Genomic DNA, 22845 nt, shown 5'->3' with positions numbered 1-22845 from the left:
GCATCATGGACGAAACAGTTTAAATCAAAGGGTCAATTCCTTTTGTTACATTTTCACCATTCTGGCTAAATATTTACTCTCAGAACAAACCTTTATTGAGCCCATAAATATGGCTAGGAGCTGCAGCTCCAGCGATAATTAATAGGCAATTTGCCTTCAAAGATCTCTCAATCCCTCAGAGGAGATGGACAAGAAAATATGGACAAGGGAATATGTAGGGGAGATAAAGGAAGCAGCTGTCTCAATTTAGGATGAACCCTATCCTTGGGAGCTCTTGGAATGTGACAGAATGTCATTATGCAACTGCTTTTTATCTCTTCTTATTTTAAAGACTTTGTCAAGAGGAAACACATTTTTAAAATGTCTTACTTTGAGTTGGGCTCTTGTTTTTTGGAACTGAACTACAATGACAAGAATGTCTTTCCTACAGCATTAGAGATGACCGCCATTTTGGATAGAAGTTTAAATTTTAAAAAATGATAGGGCAACAGGCAACTAAATGTGAAAGCAAACAGCTGACACTTGAAATAAAATGGGAATATATCCAAATGTCAAGACAGTATTGATAATTCTAGCAATTAAAAGAGCAGTAGCCTTCCACACATTTCACAAAAGAGCAAGTTCAGCTTTGCCTCGGTGAACCCAGATTTCATTTCAAGGGCAGGAGGATAATGAGTCAAATGAATCCTTCACAAATCCCACAGTGAGTGTAACATATAAGATGTAGTCCCCTCTCAATATATTCTGAAGCCCATTTTTAAAACTGTGGCTTACTTTATGGTTGCTAATTTCTCTACCTGATGATCTGGATGTTACTAATTAAACACATAAAATTAAATGTGTAAAGAATAGAATTAACAATCCAGAAAAATGGAAGTTAAAGGGAGCTGACATTGATTTTTCGAAATAACAAAGGACAGAATGAAAAGGAATTTGTTTTGCTCTTATATCCTGATGCATAATAAAAGATTGAAGGGGCAAATTCAATGAAATTAAAGGGCAGGATATTTTAAATGAATGGACATATTTATTTGTCCAGCTGGTATAATCACATTTTAGCCCTTACAGTTACTAGAGGTCATGAAAAACAAATACAAATACCTGGGATTCAAAAAGAGAAGAATGATTTTCTATGTAGTGAAAACATTTGTAGCAAAGATAATGACATAGTTAATTATATTGCCATACTTCAGGAAGCATTTTAAAAAACTACAAAAATCAACCCATCAGAAATGGCATAGGAGTTCTCTACATGGTTCTGAAGTCTTCAGAATTTTATATTGCTAAATGAAGAGGTAACTAGACTTCTATTATTTGTTAGCTGATAAAATGGGTCCCATTCTTGTCATTTTGGGGGGCGAAGTAGGTTTGAAATCATCATTTGCATGTTCTCTAAATTTGAATACCAAAGTGGAACATGCTAAAATATGGGCTATGACTGGAAATAGAATTGAGCTTGAAGCTGGAAATTGATTTAAATATGTGCTCTTCTATGTATCATTTTCATAGTCTTCAGCAAGTCACACACATTCTTTGGACTACAGTTTTCCTATTTGGTAGATGAGTTTATTGAGTCTTGCTGGAATACTTTCTGCCAGGGACTGGCCAGACAGATTGCAGTTTTATCTTGGCATGCTATCTCAGTATGGCACACAGGTGTAAATAGGATTGATGGCCCAGATTATCCAGAGCAATGGATAACCTGCCATTGATAAATTAAAGAAGCAAAACACTTCTAATTACACTTCTGTGCCAAATACATGTTGTAATAAATAGAACCTCTAAAAAGGGAACTATTCGCCTGTACCTCTTGGTTAAGAGTAATCCTCAGACTTGTTTACTCAGCAGGCTTTAGAATCTCTTTTCTTTGAGGTCTGAGAATGAGAGGAAGCACTTGGTCTTTTTCTTTTAGGATGAAACTTTGATCCTAAGGGGCTGAGTTACATGTTCCTCTGATTGGCTACTCTCTGTGTTTCTGTATCTAGCATTATGATTCTGGCATTTTAGTGTCAGCATAACTTCCTCATCAGGTCCAGAAATACATAGTTCTTTTTATGGGGTATTCGGGTTCTCAGTTAAGCTGAAGACTTTTAAGTCAAAGAAAAATAAGTTCAAGTAAAGAAAATAAATGCAAAGGGGGCAGAGAAAATGTAGAAAAGAGAAGCGATGATGAAAGAGGAATGCATAATAAAGCTAAAACAGTCCTCAGATGTCAACATACTCAAATGTGTGTCAAAAAGCCATTCTTACTTTAAGAATTATCAATAATAATTTATTGGTAGATGAAGAAACTGATGCTAAAATGGAAATCTGTAATTTACATAATTTTCTCCAAAATGATTTTGAGTAAGTGTCACAAAAATAAAACTTACCAAACAAATTAAAGGATTATGACTGAGGAAAAGCATGACAAAGTTTGATGAAATTTCAAAATTGGCAGGCCTAACTCAATCCATAATAAGAATAAAACAGCAAAACATTAATAATAATTAACAGTACATTTGTAATCTCTTTAGGTCCTGGATAGCAATTTTTTAAGTAAGTAAAGTAGTATTTCTCACAGTTACTGTGCAGTCTATGAAAACCTCCACAAATGCCAAAACTATTTCATGAAGCTTTAGCAGAGGACATGGTATTGAAATTCTGAATAGAAATGATTCATACTTAGCATTTCTCTGGCATTAGAGAAATGATTGGAAATTTTTCTTTTAATTAAAACTGTCAGCATGGAAGGATTTAAGGATGATCAGAACAAATCCAACCAGCAAACTTCATTAGCCAAGAAAGTTACAGGAAAAGTAAAAACACTATTTATAAGTATTATAAGAAATGGGTCTACAAATTAGGCATATTTGGTGGAGTTATCATAAGTATATTGATTACAACCGTGGACAGAATTTTAGAAAACTCTTCAACTAAAGTTCTGCAAGTTATGAATAACCTAGTAGTATGATGATCACAATAAATGGAAGAATATTTTGCTCTAGTATTTTTCTGAGCATGAAGAAATATATACATTTTAGAGGCTTATAACTTAAGAAAACTAATCAGATGTTTTCTTTTTTTCTATTCAGTTTATGTTAAAATAGTGTCAGAGATAAAATAATAAAGAATTAGTTTTATTGTAACCTAACTCAATAACCCTAGTAAAAATCACAGGAGTATCAATGGTCAGGACTTAAGCCATGCATTCAAATAATAAAAACAGTATGCCTAACACAGCACTAGAGAGTTCTCCTATCCTGTCCTTAATATCATCTAAGTAGTAGAAAAGCAAGGACTTTTTAAAAATAACGAATCAGTACCAAGTGTCTAAACTAGTCCCTTCTTTTAAAAAAAAAAAAAAAGAAAAAAAAAGGAGAGAAAAATTATTCCCTACACTACACAGTCCAGATGAAACCTTGGGTCCAAAGACTTGCATATAGTGGAACCTCAAGAGGTACTTGATACATAGATATAAAAATTAAAATAAAACCTTGAGAAAAGACCAAAGAGCAATATTCTAACAAGCTTTGGAACAATGCTTACTGGGGCTCAGCTTTCTCTAGTTGCAGTATCCACATCTGAAATCTACCATCTGAAGAGACTGGCAGAAATCTCCTTAAATTTTATTTTATATTTTAGGGAGGCTGTGTTGCCAAGGCTAGCCTTGGACTCCTGGGTTCAAGGCATCCTTCCATCTTAGCCTCTCAAATAGCTGGGAATACAGGGGCACACCCCTGTGTCTAGCTTCCTTAAATTTGCTTCTGTTACTCTCCCGCTGCTCATGGACTACAAGTGCTTTTTACCTTCCATTGTCACCAATGAAAAAAGTTAAAGCAACACATTTAAAATAGAGGGTGAGTTCCCAGTCCACCTGGATCTTTAAATTCTGGAAGGCACTGTGAGTTGAATAAGTCATCTCATTCTGCTTTACTTTATCCTCCTTAACAATACATCTGCTACCAACTTCTAGAAACTCTTTCAGAATATCATAACTACACCAAGAAGTTTTACTTGAAATACCTCCTAGCTCTTCTTTTGCTTAACTTTTTCTTGTTTTTTTTTTTATAAAACTCATCAATATCCCTCCTTTAAAATTTTATTTATTTTTATCAAATTCATTAGTATATTAAATTACTTTAATATTATGACATCAAGATTCTCAGTTTATAAACTGTGACTATGTAAATATTGCAGATATTAATGAGCAATGTGCATATGTCATACAGCCTGCTTAATTTATACGGATTACACTTACTCATCCACTGATCTATCAGTCATCTGTGTTTATATGTTGATGTTCACTTCTGTCTCATACAGACATACATGAAGATATGAGAATAAATAAGAAATTGAATGACATTCCATTCATGATTCATTTATTTTTTTCCTTTTGAAAATGTTATGAATACTTAACAGTTGTACAGATTCATGGGAAATGTCCAAAATGTTGAATCTCCTAATATAAAGGGCTTTCACTACCTTCTCTGACATTGTAACAATTTCTTTCCCATAAGACATTTTGATACAAGCATACAATGTATATCAAATTAGGATATCCATCACCTTAAACATTTATCATTTCTTGTGTTAGGACCATTCTAATTCCACTTTTCTAGTTATTTTGAAATATACAATAAGCTATTGTTAATTATAGTTGCCCTATTGTGCTATCAAACACTAGATCTCATTTTTTCTAAATGTATTTTTGTACCCATTAACCAACCTCTCTTTACAGATTTTTATTTTCTTTCTTGAGCCTCCTAGGTGCAATGTTCTAGGGGGGAAAAGAATCCACTGACCTTGTGACAGAAGCATTTTAAATTGATCTATCAATTATATGCATTTCTAATAGCTGTTTTATTTTAACAGGAAAACAAAATGTTTTGAATAAAACGAAATATAAGCAAACAAGCGTTAGCAGTAATATATCCTGCACATTTTTCCCATTTCTTATTAGACTATAAAAAGGATTGGACATTACTCTAAATGTGTATTTTTTGGAGGCGAAAGCAAGGACATCTAGCAGGATAATGTCTTTTCTCCACTGCCATCGATGAACAAAGGGCCAGTGCAGTGTAATTTATATTAGGAGATTCAACATTTTGGAACATTAATCCTTTGCCAACTCTTTTCGTATGCTAAGTCTTTACAATTGAAGTCATGTCTTCAATATGTTGATTCTCTAGAACTAGAAAAGAATTTAGGCTCTTAGCAACTTTTGATCCATGAATAATTTTACACATGTCAATTGCTTCCAAAATTGTAAGTTTCTTCAGTTTTATGAGGTTTCCTTTTTGTGTTACTATCCTGATATCCTGAAAGGAACCACTTTTTTTTAAAGGGCTTTCACTACCTTCTCTAACATTGTAACAATTTCTTTCTGTAAGTCACATCTGCTCATTTGCTTTTTGTAATGTTCCTTTTGAAAAAAATCCATATCTCTACCTCTGAATTCCTGTCACTTTGTGGTATTTGCCTGGAAGCCTGCATGGCTTTATCAATTAGTTTGCAAGTCCAAGATGCAAGACATGCTGAGTTTGGATACGCTAAAGATCTTGCAAATGTAGATATAGCTGCCTCCTCATCTAAAAGAGAAATGTAATACCTCTTGAAATATAAGTTTAAATATTTTCATTAACAATGACATAATAAAAGTAATATTACTTCCAGCCAATATTTATCATTTATTATATTTACAACCTACATCATTATTATATTAAACATTTCACACTAGAATTTTTTACACTTAGAGAAACTGGGGCAAGTCCTCTTTATTTAAATTGAAATATTCATACTGTGTCAGGCACTCATGAGATAGAATCCTTGATTAATGCAGGTTCATACAGAAGCAGATTCCTAACGGGATATTAAAATGAGTACATATGGCTTCCATAATGGACATCGCAGGGTGCTTTTTACGTATCCTCTCCAAAGGCGGAGGCACTCACCCCAGTGACTGGGAATATTGATTGTTGAGGACCCACAGCTGCGTCTCACTGGGTGCGCATTGCCCTTGGCCTTGGAGAACTGCTTGACCCAAGTGTGCACCCCTTTCCAGAGGAAAGAATCCCGCTACTGACCGGCTGACATGGCATGAAGAGAAAGGCCCCGTCCCCGGACTGCCTCCACCTGGCACACCTGAAGGACTGTGCCTGCTCCACAGCGTCTTTGTCGGGAGAGGCCTGTGTGTCCGCCTTCCTCACTTCATTGCAAGTGGGTCTCACAGAGCACTTCCCACCAAGTCCACTGCATCTCAGGGAATGCATCCATGCAACGCAGCCCAAGGAAACGGAGAAGCCATCTCATCTCGCAAAACTTTATAGGAGTAATGTTTAGAGGAAATTAGCTCAAAGAGAGCAGCTGACACAAAGTGCTGAACACAAAGTCCTGAATGTTTTACCCACTTTCCACGCATGATTTATTTGGAGGTAAGGTGAATTTCTCTGTGGCTTTCTTTAGTTTCTGCAGACGTAATAGATGTTGAAGAAGGCTTTTCCAGCTTTTCCAGTTGTCTGTAATTGTCTGCGACAGTTGGGAAACAGACAGGCAGAAAGTACTTCACATTCTAAACAAGGACAAGAACAATGGACTGATCATGCCTCTGGCAGCCAATCTACCGGTGCTCCCGCAGTCAGCACCCAGTCCTCCCATTCCAGGCATAAGCAGAAACTGGAAGGTGTGACCCCTAAGACATAATCTAGTTAGCCTGTCAGAGCTTGTCTCAATCTTCTCCCACTGCTAGGAGCTCCAAGAGAATCCCTTGCAGAGAGACCTGAGATAATCACAAAGAAGAAAGCCTAGCATCTCATTCAATAGAACATTGTAGCAAACTTGCTGAGGGTCCCCCAGTGCCTTAAAGTTGGAGGAGGAGAGGAGAGTTGAAAAGACATTGAGCCAGAGCAGACTTTCTGCATTGAAAATAGATTTTACCATGATTAGGCTGCTGAAAGTTCCTTAAAGGAAATGACACATACTCTCTATCAAAGAGCCAGAACAGGGGGCACCAGTCTCACGGAAGGTACAAATGCAGAAAGTTCAAGAATCAATAATGAGAGAACCACAGTGTTACTGATTAAATGAAAGGCGTTTACCTCTTTTTTTCCTGTCTTTCCTATGGGGTTACAAATACTCTGGAGACGAAAGAATCCCAGAAGGAAGAGTGCAGACATGCAGTGAAAACCATGGAGAACCAGGGCATGGCTCTTCCCAGCACTGGTCCCTGAATAGGGGAGCAAAGTTTATGGGGATGGTACATGATCCCTGGAAAAGTGACTGAAATTTTAACCTGTATTGGCTGGAATAGTAATATCGGAAATTGCTTAGGATTCTATGAAACCTACCTGAGGTGCTTTTAAGGGACAGGAAATGAATCAGATACAGCAAAGTCAAAGGCAGTGATTGAGAACAAGAAAATAATGTTTCTACCGACTAGGGTAAGAATGTCCAAGAGCTGGTTACATTTCGCTTTTGTATATGTGAGACTAGCTAAGATCATCGGAGAGGGATGATTAAATTAAAAAGCTACTTGAGGCCGTTGCTTTGTTGAAATCTGCTGTCTCCATGTGGCTGTTGGAACTATCACCGCCACGTTTTCTTAACTTTAGCCCGCTCCCCTACCTTGGGAGGTGAATCTGTTCTCTCTCTCTTATTTACTTTCTAAATAAATGCTGGAAAAGTTTTTTTTAAAAGCTACTTGACTAGATACACTAACTGAAGGAAACATTTTCAGTTTACTAGAGAATTTAGTTAGCTATATCGCTTTATTTTTTGTTTTTACAAAGTTCTCTGACCTTTTCTGATTGTAGGTTATAAGATATCTGTTTCAAAAAGGATACTATCCTATACCTGGGAGGAAGAAATGCTGTAAAGAAAAGCCAAGAAGAAAGTGGAGAGACAAGCCTTGCTGGCTTTCCCCAGTCTATTTGTTTTAGATCATATCCTCATGTCCGATCACATTTCTATGCGGTTGTCCATGCTTCATTATGCCCAGTCAATGAAGTGTCCATAAAAGTCCCAGGAGGACAGAAACGTGGAAAGACCTGGAGGGTGGTGTCCTGGGAGGGAACGGAAACTCTGGCCCATCCACCATACCTCGTCCTATGCACCTTCTCAATCATTATTATCCTTTAATATCCTTTATAATAAACCAGGAAACCTAAGTGTCTTCCTGAGTTATGTGAGCTGCTCTAGCAAATTTATTGAGCCCCAAAAGGGGTGGATGGGAGCCCCAACTTGAAGCTGGACAGTCAGAAGTTCCAGAGACCCAGACTGGTGATGGGTGTCTGAAGGGAGGTGAAGACAGTTTTGTGAAACTGAACCTCCAACCTGTGGAATGTGACACTATCTCCAAGTAGACGGTCAGAATTGAATTTAAGGATGTCAAGCTGGTGTCACTTGCAGAACTGATTGCCTGCTTGCTGGTGGGGAGAAATTCTCACATATTTGCTCACAGAAGTCTTCTGTGTTGATTGTTGTAGAGTGAGGGCAGAGGAGAAACTGTTTGTTTGTTTATTTTTTTACTCTCACTGACAAAAAAGGAAGCCAGACCACAGCATAGCATTGAATGAAAAAGAGAAAGCCACAATAAATTACTCTACATATGCAAATAAAAAGGGCATGATTTTAAGTTTGGATAGGATAAACCTTTTTCTCTCTTTCTCCAAAGTTTAAAATTAAAGATTCATAGTGGTTCATCGTATTAACTGGTTAACAGTGATTACTGGAAGTGAAGGGGACTTTAAATTTTGCTTTATTTGTATTGTTTGCATTTTTTAATACAACATACATTTAACCTTTGAAAGTAAAAAGAAAGGAAAGTATGATTTAAAAAGAAAAAACAATGAAAGGAATGAATTCATCAGACAAGGAATGGTCTCTTTTCTGTATCCAGGTCTCTTCAGACATTAGTGGGCATGTCATGACTTTATAATCGTTAGCAATACCAATTAAGAATGGGCTCTGCTGAGCACATGAATGCAAATCCAATAAAAAAACATGTCCAACACTTTATTAACTCCATCAGGGAGATGTTCATTCCTATTTGCTTTCTTGCTTCCTGCTTACATGTGGCTTCACGTAAGATAATGTAGTAAACATAGTCTTTGGAAACTGCCTATTTTCAAGACGTAAAGCAAATCAATGAATTTTCCATGGTGGCAATGGATATTTAAATGTTTTCAAGACAGCCCAAAAGTATGCCCACACATCGGAAGGATGTGAGCACATGACAGCGGGATGGTTGCACAAGTAGGGAATCTTTGGCTAGACCCATAATTCAATTGAAATGGACATCTAAGGAGGAGTTTGTGGCATTTTCTTCACTGTATATTTTCAAAGTGATGGAGTTGTGTCTATCCGTATGTGTCAGTATGAGATCCTGTGTAAAATTAGGACTTCTTAGTGCTCTCAGTCCCTGCAGTCCTGCTCTGAAGACGTTGCTCTGAGCTGATGCGGTGGTCCCAATGGAAGGGTGGGCTGTTGTCCCCTTCATCTGCTTTCCTTTGAGTGTCTCCATTTTTCCTGGCTCTACATATTAAAATCTCTTCTAACAAGTCAATAAAAAAGGAAATCAATTGTTCAAACTTTTGGAAGCCATAATTTAGATTCAGAATTTTACTTACAGAAGAAAATTGCGAAGTCCTATTACTAAACAACTTCATCTTAGAAATAAACAAAAATTAGTTAGTTTCATTCTTAGTGAGTGATTTCTTTCGAAGTTTTCAGTCTCAAGCGGCCAACACTGGGACCAAATATTTTACCCCTCAGGTCAGCGCACTTGTACCTTAACACGCTGCATTCCTTTCATTGCTGACCTCATTGGTAGTGTCTCTTCTAGCTTCCAGGGCCTAGAATTCTGAATATGACTGGCCAAACTAATTGGGAGAGGTATGCTCTGGCAATCTAGGGTCAACATCATAGCTGTTTAGCAGCATCATCTCTCATTTCAGTGGAGATTTTGGTCCTATTAGGCAGAGTAACTACTTTCAGTTTTCAGTCAACTTCCTAATGAATCTACTTACACTATAAGAATTGTATGGTTATGCTGCTTCTGCGTTTGTTTGTGATCTTGGGAAGCATATGCTCATTCTTACAAGGCTGCCCACTCTCACCCTCCTGTTCAACATAGTGTTGGAAGTCCTAGCTACAGCAATCAGACAAGAGAAAGAAATCAGGGGTATCCAAATAGGAAAGGAAGAAGTCAAGTTATCCCCCTTTGCTGATGATATGATCCGATACCTCGAAAATCCAAGAGAATCTGCAAGAAAATCTCACACTGATAAAGGACTTTAGCAAAGTCTCAAGGTATAAAATCAACGTTCAAAAGACAGTTGCATTCTTATATACCAACAACAAACAGGCAGTGATCCAAATAAAAAGCACAATCCCATTCACAGTAGTCATAAAAAAACGAGCAAACAAGCAAAAAAAAAATACCTTGGCATCTTACTAACTAGAGACATGAAAGATCTTTACAACAAAACTACCAAACACTGCTCAAAAACTCAAATATGACACAAATGGAAAAATATCCCATGCTCATGGATTGGAAGAATCAACATTGTTAAGATGTCCATCCTACCAAAGGTAATCTATAGATTCAATGTAATACCCATTAAATTACCAACATCATTCTCACATCTGGAAACAACAATACAGAAATTCATATGGAAACATAAATGACCACAAATAGCCAAAACAATCCTTAGCAACAGAAACAAAGTGAGAGGCATCACACTCCCAGACTTTAAATTTTATTATAAGGCTCCAATAATCAAAACAACCTGAAAAGGCATATAGAACAGTGGAATAGGATAGAATTTCCAGAAGCAAAATCTCAATTTCTCAACCATCTCATCTTTGACAAAGTCTTCAACAACAACCACGGGGGAGAGGGGAAACTATTCAGTAAATGGTGCCGGGAAAACTGGCTGAACATGTGGAGAAAAATGAAGCAGGACCCCTTTCCATCATCACATACAAAAATGAACTCCAAATGGATCAAAGACCTTAATGTAAAACCTCACATATTAAGAATCTTAGAAAACACAGGAGATACCCTTATGGAAATCAGAATGAGTAACCAATTCCTGTTCAACACCCCAAAAGTCCATGCTATAAGAGATAAGGTTGACAAGTAGGACCTTATAAAACTGAAAAGTCTGCAAAGCAAAAGAAACTATCAAGAGAGTGGGGAGACAGCCCACAGAATGGGAAAAATTATGTGCCAACTGCATATCTGACAAAAGCCTAGCATCCAGGAGCTATAAGGAACTCAAGCATGCCAAAAGGAAAACAACCAGCCCCATTAAAAAAATGAGCAAAAGGCATGAATGGACACTTCTCAAGAAGACATGTAAGCAGCCAACAGACTCATGAAAAAATGCTCAGCCTCACTAACCATCAGAGAAATGCAGATCAAAACTACATTGAGATACCACCTAACTCCAGTAAGAATGACCATCATTAATAAAATAAAAAGTAACAGATGCTGGTGAGGTTGCGGAGAAAAAGAGCACTTCCTTACTGTTGGTGGGAATGCAAACTAGTTCACCCTCTATGGAAAACAGTATGACTATATCTAAAATAACTAGAAATTGACCTTCCATATGACCCAGCAATCCCCCCCTTCTGGGAATATACTCAGAGGAACTTAATTCACTCTACAGAAAAGACACCTATACACGCATGTTTATTGCAGCACTACTCACAATAGCAAAAACGTGGAACCAACTGTGCTGCCCATCAAAACTGAACTGGATATAAAAATGTGATACAAATACACAATGGAATATTATGCAGCCATAAAGAAGAACAAAATTATGGACTATGCAGCAATTTGGATGGGTTTTAAGTTGATCATACTCAGTGATCTATCACAGAAACAAAGAACTGAGTACCACATGTTCTCACTCATAAGCAGACACTGAACATTTACAAAAATACTATATCCAAGAGAATCCTACATTACCTATATCAGCCCCCTGCCAAAGTCAAGTAAGATGAAATAATCTTCCAAAATGAGTAGGAACCAGAAAAATAATTCTGACAGTATGTTAAAACAGAGTTCTTCAACATCCCCAAAATACCATACTAACTCTTCAGCAATGGACCCTAACCAAAATGAAATCTTTGAAATTCCCAACATAAAATTCAAAATGTGTTTTATAAAAGTGCTCAATGATATCAGAAGAAAGTTGAAAACCAACATAAAGAAATTTCAGAAAACCTATCCAAGACATGAATGAAAAGTTCTCCAAAGAGATTGACACCCTAAGAAAAAAAAAAAAAACAGCTGGAATTCTGGAAATGAAAGAATCATTTAGGGAAGTACAAAATGCAGAGAAAAGTTTTAACAGTAGATTAGAAGCAGAAGAAAGGATTTCAGAACTTGAAGACATGGCTTTCGAATTAACAGAATCAGACAACAATAAAGAAAAAACAATCAAGAGAATGAACCAAAATCTCCAAGAAATGTGGAATTATGCAAAATGTCCAAACCTAAGAATCATAGGTGTTCCTGAGGAATAAGAGAAAGCAACAGGTATAGAAAAACAATATGAGGGAATAAGGAGGAAAACTTCACTGCATTGCCAGAGATTTAAAAGTCCAGATATAAGAAGCCAAATGAATCCCATAAGAGTCTTAGCAAAAAGATCATCCCCAATGCATATAATCATTTGGTTATGCAAAGTTAATGTGGAGGAAAGAATTTTAAAAGCAGTGAGATAAAAGCATGAAATAACTTAAAGACTAACAGACTTCCCAGAAGAAACTCGACAAGCCAGAAGGGATTGGGACCTCACCTTCAATCTCCTCTAACAGAAAAACAGCCGGCCAAGGGTTTGGTAATTCATAAAACTAAGGTTCATAAATGAAGGAGAAATGAAATCTTTCTCAGACAAGTAAACTCTGAGGGAATTTGCCACCTCTAGACCAAAGCTACAAGAAATATTCAGAGGGTTTCTAAATACTGAAACAAAAAGTTGAAATACACCAGTAGAAAAATACTGAAAATCATAAAGATCACATACCCTATAGAACACCAATACTATAGAAAAACACAAACAAACAAACATATAAAGCAACCAGATAATAACCAGTATGAGGAGTAGAATAATACCTTACATACCACTATTAAGTCTGAACATAAATGGTCACAATGCCCATTGGAAAAATGGATTAAAAAAAACGCACACGCATACAACCCAAATATCTGCTACCTTTAAGAGACCACTCAACACACAAAGTCTCCTATTGACTCAAGGTAGAGGGGTGGGGAAAAATATTCCACGCAAATAAAACCAAAGAATAGCAGGGGTAGTCATTCTCTTATCAGATAAAACAGATTTTAAGTTAAAAACAGTAAAAAAGACAAAGATGGCTATTATATCATGATAAAGGGATCAATCCAACAAGATGACATAACAATTTTAAATATATATGCACCCAACACCAGAGCTCCCAGTTTTATAAAACAAATTCTACTAGACCTTAAAAAAAATACAATAACAGCAGGAGGCTTGAACACTCCGTTGGCAGCAAGAGACAGATCATGAAGGCAGAAAGTCAACAGCAACAACAACAAAACTTAGTTAAACCAGACTGTAGAGCAAATGGAACCAACACATATTGGCAGAACATTCCACCCCAAAACTGCAGAATATCAGAACATACATTTTCTCATCAGCACATTTAACATTTTCCAAGATAGATCATATGATAGGCCTCAAATCAAGTCACAATAAATTCATGAAAATCGAAATCACATCAAGCATCTTCTCAGACCTCAGTGGAATAAAACTTGAAATTAACTCAAAGAAGAACTTGTGAATTCAAGCAAAACATAGAAGTTAAACAATTTGGTCCTAAATGATCCTTAGGTCGACAATAAAATCAAGATGGAAATTTCAGAATTCCTTGAAACAAATGACAAAAATGAGACAATTATAAAAACCTCTGGGGCACAGCCAAAACTGTGCTCAGAGGAAATTTATAGCACCTGAGGCCTACATTAATAAGACTGAAAGATCACATATTGACAAGTTAACATCACACCTTAATGAACTAGGAAAACATGAACAAGTCAAATGCAAAGCTAGCAGAAGAAAAGAAATAACAAAAATGAAAGCAGAACTAAATGTAACTAAAATGTAAAGAATACGAAAGATTAATGAAACAAACAGTGGTTCTTTGAAAAGATAAACAAAATTGATAGACTAGTAGCCAGATTAATTCAGAAATGAAGGGAGAGGATTCAAATGAACTCCATTATAAATGAAAATGAAGAAATTACAACTGATAAGATGGAAATTCAAAAGATTATCTCAAACTATTATGAACATCTCTAGGTAAACAAACTGGACAATCTAGATGAAATTGATAAATTATTGGAAACATACAACCTCCCCCACCTTGAATCATGAAGAAATAAAAACCCCAAACAGATTAATAATGAGTAGCAAGATTGAAAACCGTAATTAGAAATGTCTCAATTTAAAAAAAAATGAAGTCCAGGACCCTATAGAACAATAACAAGCAGTAAGATTGAAATTGTAAATAAAAGTCTACTAAAAATAACAACAACAACAACAACAACAAAGTTAGAACCTGACAGACGTACAGCTGAATTCTACCAAACGTTCAAAGAAAAACTGGTCCCAATTTTACCAAAACTATTCCACAAAGTTGAGGAGGAGAGAATCCTACCTAACTCATTTTACAAAGGCAGTATCACTCTGATACCAAAACTAGAAAAAGACACAACAAAAAAAGAGAGGTACAGACCAATATCCCTTATGAACATAGACATGAAAATTCTCAACAAAACATTAGCAAACCAAATTCAATAACACATAAAAAAAAATAGTACACTACAACCAAGTAGGTTTTATCCTAGGGATGTAAGGGTGGTTTAACATAGGCAGGCCAGTAAATGTGATTCACCACATAAACAGAACTAAAAACAAAAAAATCATATGACTTCAATAGAAGCAGAAAAAGCTTTTACAAAATTTAGCACCGCTTTATGATAAAAACCCCCAGCAAAATAGGCACACAGGAAACATTCCTCAAAATAATAAAAGTTATATATGGAAAAACCCCAGCAAATGCCCTCCTACATGGAGAAAACTTGAACATATACCCCCTCAGAACTGGAACAAGGCAAGGATGCCCACTTTCATCTCTCCTATTCAACGTAGTACTAGAAGATCTAGCCAGAACAATCAGGCAAGAAAAACAAATAACACGTATCGGTTGGAAAAGAAGAAATCAAACTATCTCTGTATGCTGATGATATGATCTTATACCTAGAAAATCCTAAAGACTCCACCGAAAAACTCCTAGACTTGATGAGTAAATTTGGTAAAGTTTTAAGACATGAAATCAATACTCACAAATCAATAGTCCCCGTATACTACAATAGCAACCCTGCTGAGGACCAAGTAAAGCACTCAGTTCCATTTACAATAGCAGCCAAAAAGTGAAAATAACTAGGAACATATTTAACTAAAGAAGTTAAAGATCTCAAAAAGAAGAACCACAAAAAGTCTGATGAGAGAAATTGTAGAGGACACAAACAAATGGAATTCATGGATGGAAGAATCAACATTATTAAAATAGCCATATGACCCAATGTGATCCACAGATGCAATGTAATCCCTATCAACCTACCAACATTATTTTTCACAGAATTAGGAAAAACAATTCTAAAATTCCTATGAAACTAAAAAGGAGCCAGAATAGCTAAAGCAATCCTAAGCAAAAAGAATAAAGTTGAAGGCATCACATTTCTTTCAAATTGTACTACAAGGCTGTAGAAACCAAAACAGCATGGTACTGGTATAGGAGCAGACACATGGAGCCATGGGACAGAATAGAGAATCCAGAAATAAACCCAAATACCTACAACCAACTGATCTTTGACAAAGCAGACAAAAACATACACTGGAGAAAAGACACCCTATTCCACAAATGGTGCTTGGAAAATTGGATCGCTACATGCAGAAAAATAAAACTTGATCTCTATCTCTCCCTATATGCAAAAATTAATAGATTAAAGAATTAAATATCAGACCTGAAACCATAAAAATCCTAGAAGAAAACAAAGAAAATAGCCTAGGCAAATAATTTATGGCTAAAACCTAAAAATTAAACAAATGAAGGGATAGATAAAGTGGGACTTAATTAAACTAAAAAGCTTCTGCACTGCAAAAGAAATAATCAACAGAGCAAACTGGCAATCTGCAGAGTGAGAGAAGATATTTGCAAACTATACATCTGACAAAGGACTAATATCTATAATAACTCAAACAAATCAGAAAGAAAAAAGCAAACGATACTATTAAAAAGTGGGAAAACAGCATAAACAGCCATCTCAAAAGAAGATATGCAAATGACCAACAAACATATGAATAAATTCTCAACATCACTAATCAAAACCACAATGAGCACCACCTTACATGGGTCAGGTCAGAATGGCCATTATTAAAAATAAATAGACACTGGTATAGACTTGGAGAAAAGGCAACACTTATATACCGTTGGTGGGAGTGTAAATTAGTATAACCTCTATGGAAATTGGTATGGAGATTTCTTAAAGAACCAAAAGTAGATCTACCATTTGATTCAGCAATCCCACTGCCAGGTATCTACCCAAAGGAACAATGGTCATTATGTTCAAAACAAAATAAAAACAAAAAGCCTGCACTCGCATGTTCATCACAGCACAACTCACAATTGCCAACATGTTGATTCAACCAAAATGTCCACCAACTAATAATCACTGGACAGTAAAAATGTGGTATGTTTACACTATGAGATACGATTCAGCGGTCTTTTGCAGCAATTTGGATTGCACTGGAGAACATCATCCTAGGTGAACTAACTCAGGAACAGGAAATCAAACACTGCATGTTGTCACTTATAAGTAGGAGCTAAACTAAGGAAATGCAAATACTTAGAGAATGATATAATGGACACTGGAGAATCAGAAGAAAGATGGGGAATGGGTATAGGCATGGAAATTCACCTATTGCGTACAATGTGCATAGGTGAGCATGGTAGGTACATGGAAAGCCGAGACTTCTTTGCCATTATCCAATGCAATAATGTTACCCCAAACTATTTGTAACCCCCTAATGCTATTGAAATAATGAAGAATAAATAAAGGGAAAAAATAAAATTAGTGATCTGGATCTGTGGACTCCTAAGTTCCCTTATCGACTCTACTTTCCATAAATTAAACTAGTATGTAAGTTTCAGGTTCTTTTGGTTTATTTCTTTTCTCCTTTACAGAAAAAAAAGTCAATTTTTGGAGCTAAACTGCCACATAAAGGATGCTTGTTCTCAGGTCCTCTAATCCCTTCCATGTTTTCATTTGTTAGATCGATAGGGATTATTATTTTGTAATACCGTTTCTATTCATATCTTCAAATTGAAGACTATGTTGGTACAATGTGTTCAACAATACCATACTCAAATCTATTGTGATTTTAATGGAAAACTCTGGTGTGGTTATTTTCTTATTGGCAGATTTTGACTCTGTTCATTTTTCTTCCATTTAACAAGTTTAATTATGTAAATGAAATGGGTACCGGATCACCCTAATATCCAGCTGTTACCAAAAAAGCGAGTGAATACACTTAAAAAGAAAAAGTGGATATATTTTGCCAAAGTAGGCAAATGATTGGATCTGAGCCTCTTTCTAAAATACAAGAGATCTTGATCTTTATTCCAATCTTTACTGTTAAGAAATGAAAAAAATTTTTTAAATCCTCAAGTCAATGACTTCAGGAAACATTTCAGCATTGAAGTTTTATATCTGTTTGCTAAATATCAATTTTGATCATATTTATATCTTACGTAAGCTTGGCTTATCTTTAGCAGATAAAATTAATAATATTGTTCTTTAGGCATATAAAAATTAACTTATCATGAAGTTTGGTGAATCCTCTACCAAGTAACACAATGGTGTATAATGAAAGTTATGGTGAATTAGTTGCTTTCCGTTTTCATTTAGAGTTATAAATAAATTTTCTACCTTGCTTCACATCTTGTACGTGTAAATGATATATTCTGGTAATTTATTATTATATTTAGAAAGAGCATTATTATCTAGTTCCAACAATACTTGTTAAATTTGTTAAAGGCTAGTACAACATTTCTAAGAAACGCTCATTTTGGAATAGATTGCTGTCTGACACATTCATTTTTTAAACTACAATAAAACTAGCATATCTTAATAATCTTAAGACATGGTCATTTATATTGCTTTGAGAGGATTTTTCCTATGGATCACAGTAATAAAGAACAAGAAATTCAATTGTAACTGTCAACATTTACGTATATTAAAAGCTTTCCACTTCCATCAGCGACGACCACAGGATACACAAGGCTATTGATTGTTAAGCTATTTGTTCAGGATTGATTAATGGTTTCTTCTCCTGTATATATAAATATTTCAACCTGAGCTCAACAAACCCTCTAACTGTTAAACAACCATTAACAGCGTTCAATTCCATTCACCAACCTACCACTCTTCCCAAGTGGTTTCCTTAGATAGTGCCTTATGGAATAAGAAATAGACTGATGAACTATAATTTAACTCTAAGCATATTAATTACATATCTTGACACAACCATGCTGTTCAAGAAATATTATTTATCTTTGTATTTATTTAGCCAGAACATTTTACAGATCAGACTTATGAATGAATGCTTAAAATATTTTTTGGCTGTCTTAAAATAAACATGGCCAGACCTAACCCATTTGCCCTCTCTCCTATCCCATATATAATTTGCTGTAAGAGAAATAATCTTGTTCAAGGTAACTATGATATTTACTAAATTTATGTCGGAAAAACCGCTTTCATATAGAGGCCTTCCATGTTATACCTTTCGAAGGAGGCATCCATGTCCTCACTGCTAAGTGTAGTCTATGCAAAACTAATGACACCAGTCAGGTATTGAATCAATGAAAGTTATAGCAATAATAATAATAATTGTTATTATTGATTTACCTTCCAACTAAGTATATTTTTTAAATAAAAGGTTAATATTTGCTAATTGTATTGTGCCTTAATATTGTTTAGCTTATTTATATAGAAATATGTGTTACCTTCTTTACAAGAAAAATTGATTTATAGTCTTCTGATTCATTAGGACTGACTTGATTCCTGATCCACAAACTCAATCAGCAGTTAGCAGGGCAAGACTAAATTTTTGGTTTTATTCTTCAAATAGTTATTCATTATGCACTTGAGAAGAGGAAAACAAATATATGTGTCATAGCTGGGCATTAGAGTGATCTGGTACCTATCTCATTTGCACGCTTAATCTTTTGGAATATACACTTCAAAGGAAGCTTGCTATATTGATCAGTAGAAATACAGAGTCATGGCAGATTTGGTTTCCTTCCATCATCAGTGGCTTGGACTGAAATTACATTTGTATACAGTAAAGTTTCTAGTTTATGCATAAGGAGTTAAGGTAAATACTTGGTTTTTTAGATGGCAAAATATTGCATTCATTTCCACAATACTTTTCTTAGTGAGTATTTGTTTGTTTGTTTGTGTGTTTGTCTGTTTAAAGCCAAGGCCTCAGTATGTTGCCCAAGCTGGTCTCATTTCAAGGGATCCTCCTGCTTTGACCTCCCAAAGCAATGGGGTTCCAGATGTGAACCACCACTCCTGGCCACAATGCATTTCTTATATACACCAAATATCCATCTGCCATAGGAGCAAGAATATGATATTTCTTCTCTTTCTATTTATAGTTATAAAGGCTATTGAAATGCTCTCTAGCTACCTAGTCTTTCTTGGACCTGTGAAAACTAAAACTTAGAAGTCACCACAGAGCATTTAATTTTCAAAAGCCCCAGTCTCTAAATTTTTTGTCCATCCATTTTTTAGTTGTAAGAATAACTATATCAAAGGTGACACATATGGAAAAACATTCCATGCTCATGGAATGGAAGAATCAATATTGTTAAGATGTCCATCCTACCTAAGGCAATCTACATATTCAATGCAATCCCCATCAAATTTCCAATATCATTTTTCAGAGACCTGGAAACAACAACACAGACATTCACATGGAAACAAAAAAGAGCATGAATAGCCAAAACAATCTTCAGCAAAAGGAACAAAACACGATGTATCACACTTCCAGATTTTAAACTTTATTACAAGGCTACAGTAACCAAAACAGCCTGGAATTGATATAAGAATAGGCATATAGGAATATGCTCCAATAACCCCTCTCCTGGGAACATACCCAAAGGAACATAAATTATTCTGCAAAAAAGACATCTGCACATGCATATTTATTGCCACATGATTCACAATAGCAAAAACATGGAACCAACCCTACTGCCCATTGAAAGAAGACTGAATAAAGAAAATGTGGAATATATACATGATGGAGTATTATGCCACCACAGAGAACAAAACCACGGACTTTGCAGCAAATTTGATGGAGTTGTAGATCATACTACCAAGTGAACCATCACAGAAACAAAGAACTGAATACCACAAGGTCTCACTCATAAGTGGGTTTTGAACATCAGTCACATTAGCACAAGGGAGGGGCCTACAGTCAAAGGGCACTGCTAGGGCGGGCTGGGAGGGATAAGTGTGGGGACACACGTGACAACACAAAGGGTACTCGGTCCACTTCTGGGGGGGGGGTGAAGACTAGTTAGAAGCCCAAACTTCGCTTGCATGCTACCCACCCTTACTTGTACTCCACCTCTATAAAAAAATAAAATTTCAAAAAAGGAACAATTTACCATATTAGAAGACTAAAAAGATCTCAATCTGCAAAACATGTAATCATCTGTTTCAAAATGCTTTTCCTCAACAAATCCTTGCAGATTTTGATGATGAGTATCAAGTAAATTAATCTGGAGCTCGTGAGGGGTGGGGGTGAGCAGGATGGCAAAAATTACCTGTTAGTAAACTGAAGGGCGAGGGCAATTAGGAGGAATTAAATATAAAACAGAGGGCCGAAGATAGCTGAAAGGAAGGAAAGAAAAAAGAAAGGAATTAAAGAACAAGAGAGGGAGATAAAAAGGAGAGCCCATAAAACTTTTTGTGCAGAACACAGGGTTGCCGCAGCAGGGACGGAAGGCTGCTAAAATAGCAATTGCGCTTCTAAAATTAAAACCAAATGGACCAAAAGCAACTGCAAGAAAGTGTCTAAAAGATAAGCAAAGCTAGGCACATAGGATACAAAGTGAAAATGAAGTATCAAGACAAGCAGTCTACCGTCCCTTAAACACTACCATGGCTTAAAGGATGACCCTAGCAGTAGCCCATACGATCTCTAGCACCTTGATAGCTAAGTCTCTTAATCCTAAATCCTTGAGCGTCTCCAACTGGGTGCCTTCTTTGTAAGTTACAATGAATTTCTTCTCTTGTCAAACTTCACCTCTTAAGGAAGGCATCTTTGTATTAATTAGAATCACTGTCTCCTACCTCCAAACTCAAAACATCAACATAACGTCGACACTTCAAATTCTCTAACTCCAGTAAGTCCCTATATCCTGCCAAAACATATGTATATATATTTTTTGAGTTGGAGTCTCACTCTGTCACCCAGACTGGAGTGCAGTGGCCGCTCCCGGCCACCGCAGCCTCGACCTGCTGGGCTCCGGCGATCCTTCCGCCTCAGCCTTCCAAGTAGCCAGAATTACAGGCATGCACTACTACGCCCGGCTGATTTTTTTTTGATTTATTGTAGAGATGAGGTCTCGCTGCCCAGGCGGGTCTCGAACCTGCGGGCTCAGGCAGTCCACTCACCTCAGCCTCCCAAAGGCAGGGGATTACAGGCTGAGCCACCGAGCCCGGCCCAAAACATATTCTAAATGTCTCTCGGGAGGTGTCTTTTCTATATTTGCCTAATTGAGCCTCGCACTGTCCCTTGTCTGAATGCCTCCCACGTAGCCTCCTCTCATCATTTAGTATCTCTCTACCTTCATCCATTCTCTGCTGTAACACTAGTAATCTGAAAGCTCAGTTCCAGTCATGTTGTTTGTTTACATCTTATTATTTATTGCCTTGTTTTCCTAAATATTTTTTAAAAATTTTATATTTAAAAAAATGTCTTTACGAAGGCATACCTTCCACCCCCTCTAGCCACCATTTCCTATTTTTTATTCTTTCCTAACGAACTTTTATAAATTTAGACTAAAATCCTTTGCTACCTCAGCTGCCTTTCATTTATTTACCTATAGAAATCTTGATTCCCTTTCTACAATGGCTAACATTTTGGAAAAGAATATTCTCCATTCTATCTTAATTTGAAGGCAATTACAGATGCATTCTACTGCCTAAGGAAGTGGCTCTCTCTGAGTGATCCATCTACTATCGCTGACCATTTCTTTCTTCCTGAAAAACACGATGCCTTCATTTTCAGGACAGCATTCTTATAGTTATTTTTCTGCTCTGGCTGTGCTTCCTATGTCTCCCTCACATTTGCTTCCTTTCTCTCATTTGCTATTTTTACTAGGTCTCTATGCACAGGCTCTTTTTCTTCTTATACCACAAAGTTTTGTCTTCAACTGTGGTCTAATCAAGCATATAGGGAAGGTTTAAATGAAATACCAAAATTTTAAACACACTGCAATTGATGGGACCAGACCAAAGATGCCCAGTTTACGGATAAAATACAAGGTCCAAACTACGGTTACTCTCACTTACAAGCTTTGTGCAGAAGTGATAAGCTCTTCACAGATTATTTTTTGCCTAGCAAAATATCGTGTATTTGACTAGTTTTAGCCCAAACTTTGTCTTCTCTACAGAGTCTGCATTAACTTCATCAGACAGATATGGGTACTTTCTCTTATGTTTTTGTCTAACAA

The 22845-nt window shown here is 36.2% G+C and overlaps 1 protein-coding gene across 1 annotated transcript in view; it reads right to left on the bottom strand.

The window, feature by feature from the left end:
- NKAIN2 (sodium/potassium transporting ATPase interacting 2) overlaps positions 1-22845 on the bottom strand; it is a 594114-nt gene that overhangs the window by 540700 nt on the left and 30569 nt on the right. The window contains exon 2 of the mRNA XM_021716087.1: positions 5431-5570. Within this exon, the coding sequence (XP_021571762.1) occupies positions 5431-5475 (45 nt within the window). The 5' untranslated portion in view covers positions 5476-5570. The remainder of the gene's footprint in view (positions 1-5430; positions 5571-22845) is intronic.

The sequence above is a fragment of the Carlito syrichta genome, unplaced genomic scaffold (genome assembly GCF_000164805.1).
Source record: "Carlito syrichta isolate Samal-C Ts95f unplaced genomic scaffold, Tarsius_syrichta-2.0.1 Scaffold308155, whole genome shotgun sequence".
NCBI classification, from domain to species: Eukaryota; Metazoa; Chordata; class Mammalia; order Primates; family Tarsiidae; genus Carlito; species Carlito syrichta.
This window is presented reverse-complemented; position numbering and strand designations above follow the sequence as displayed.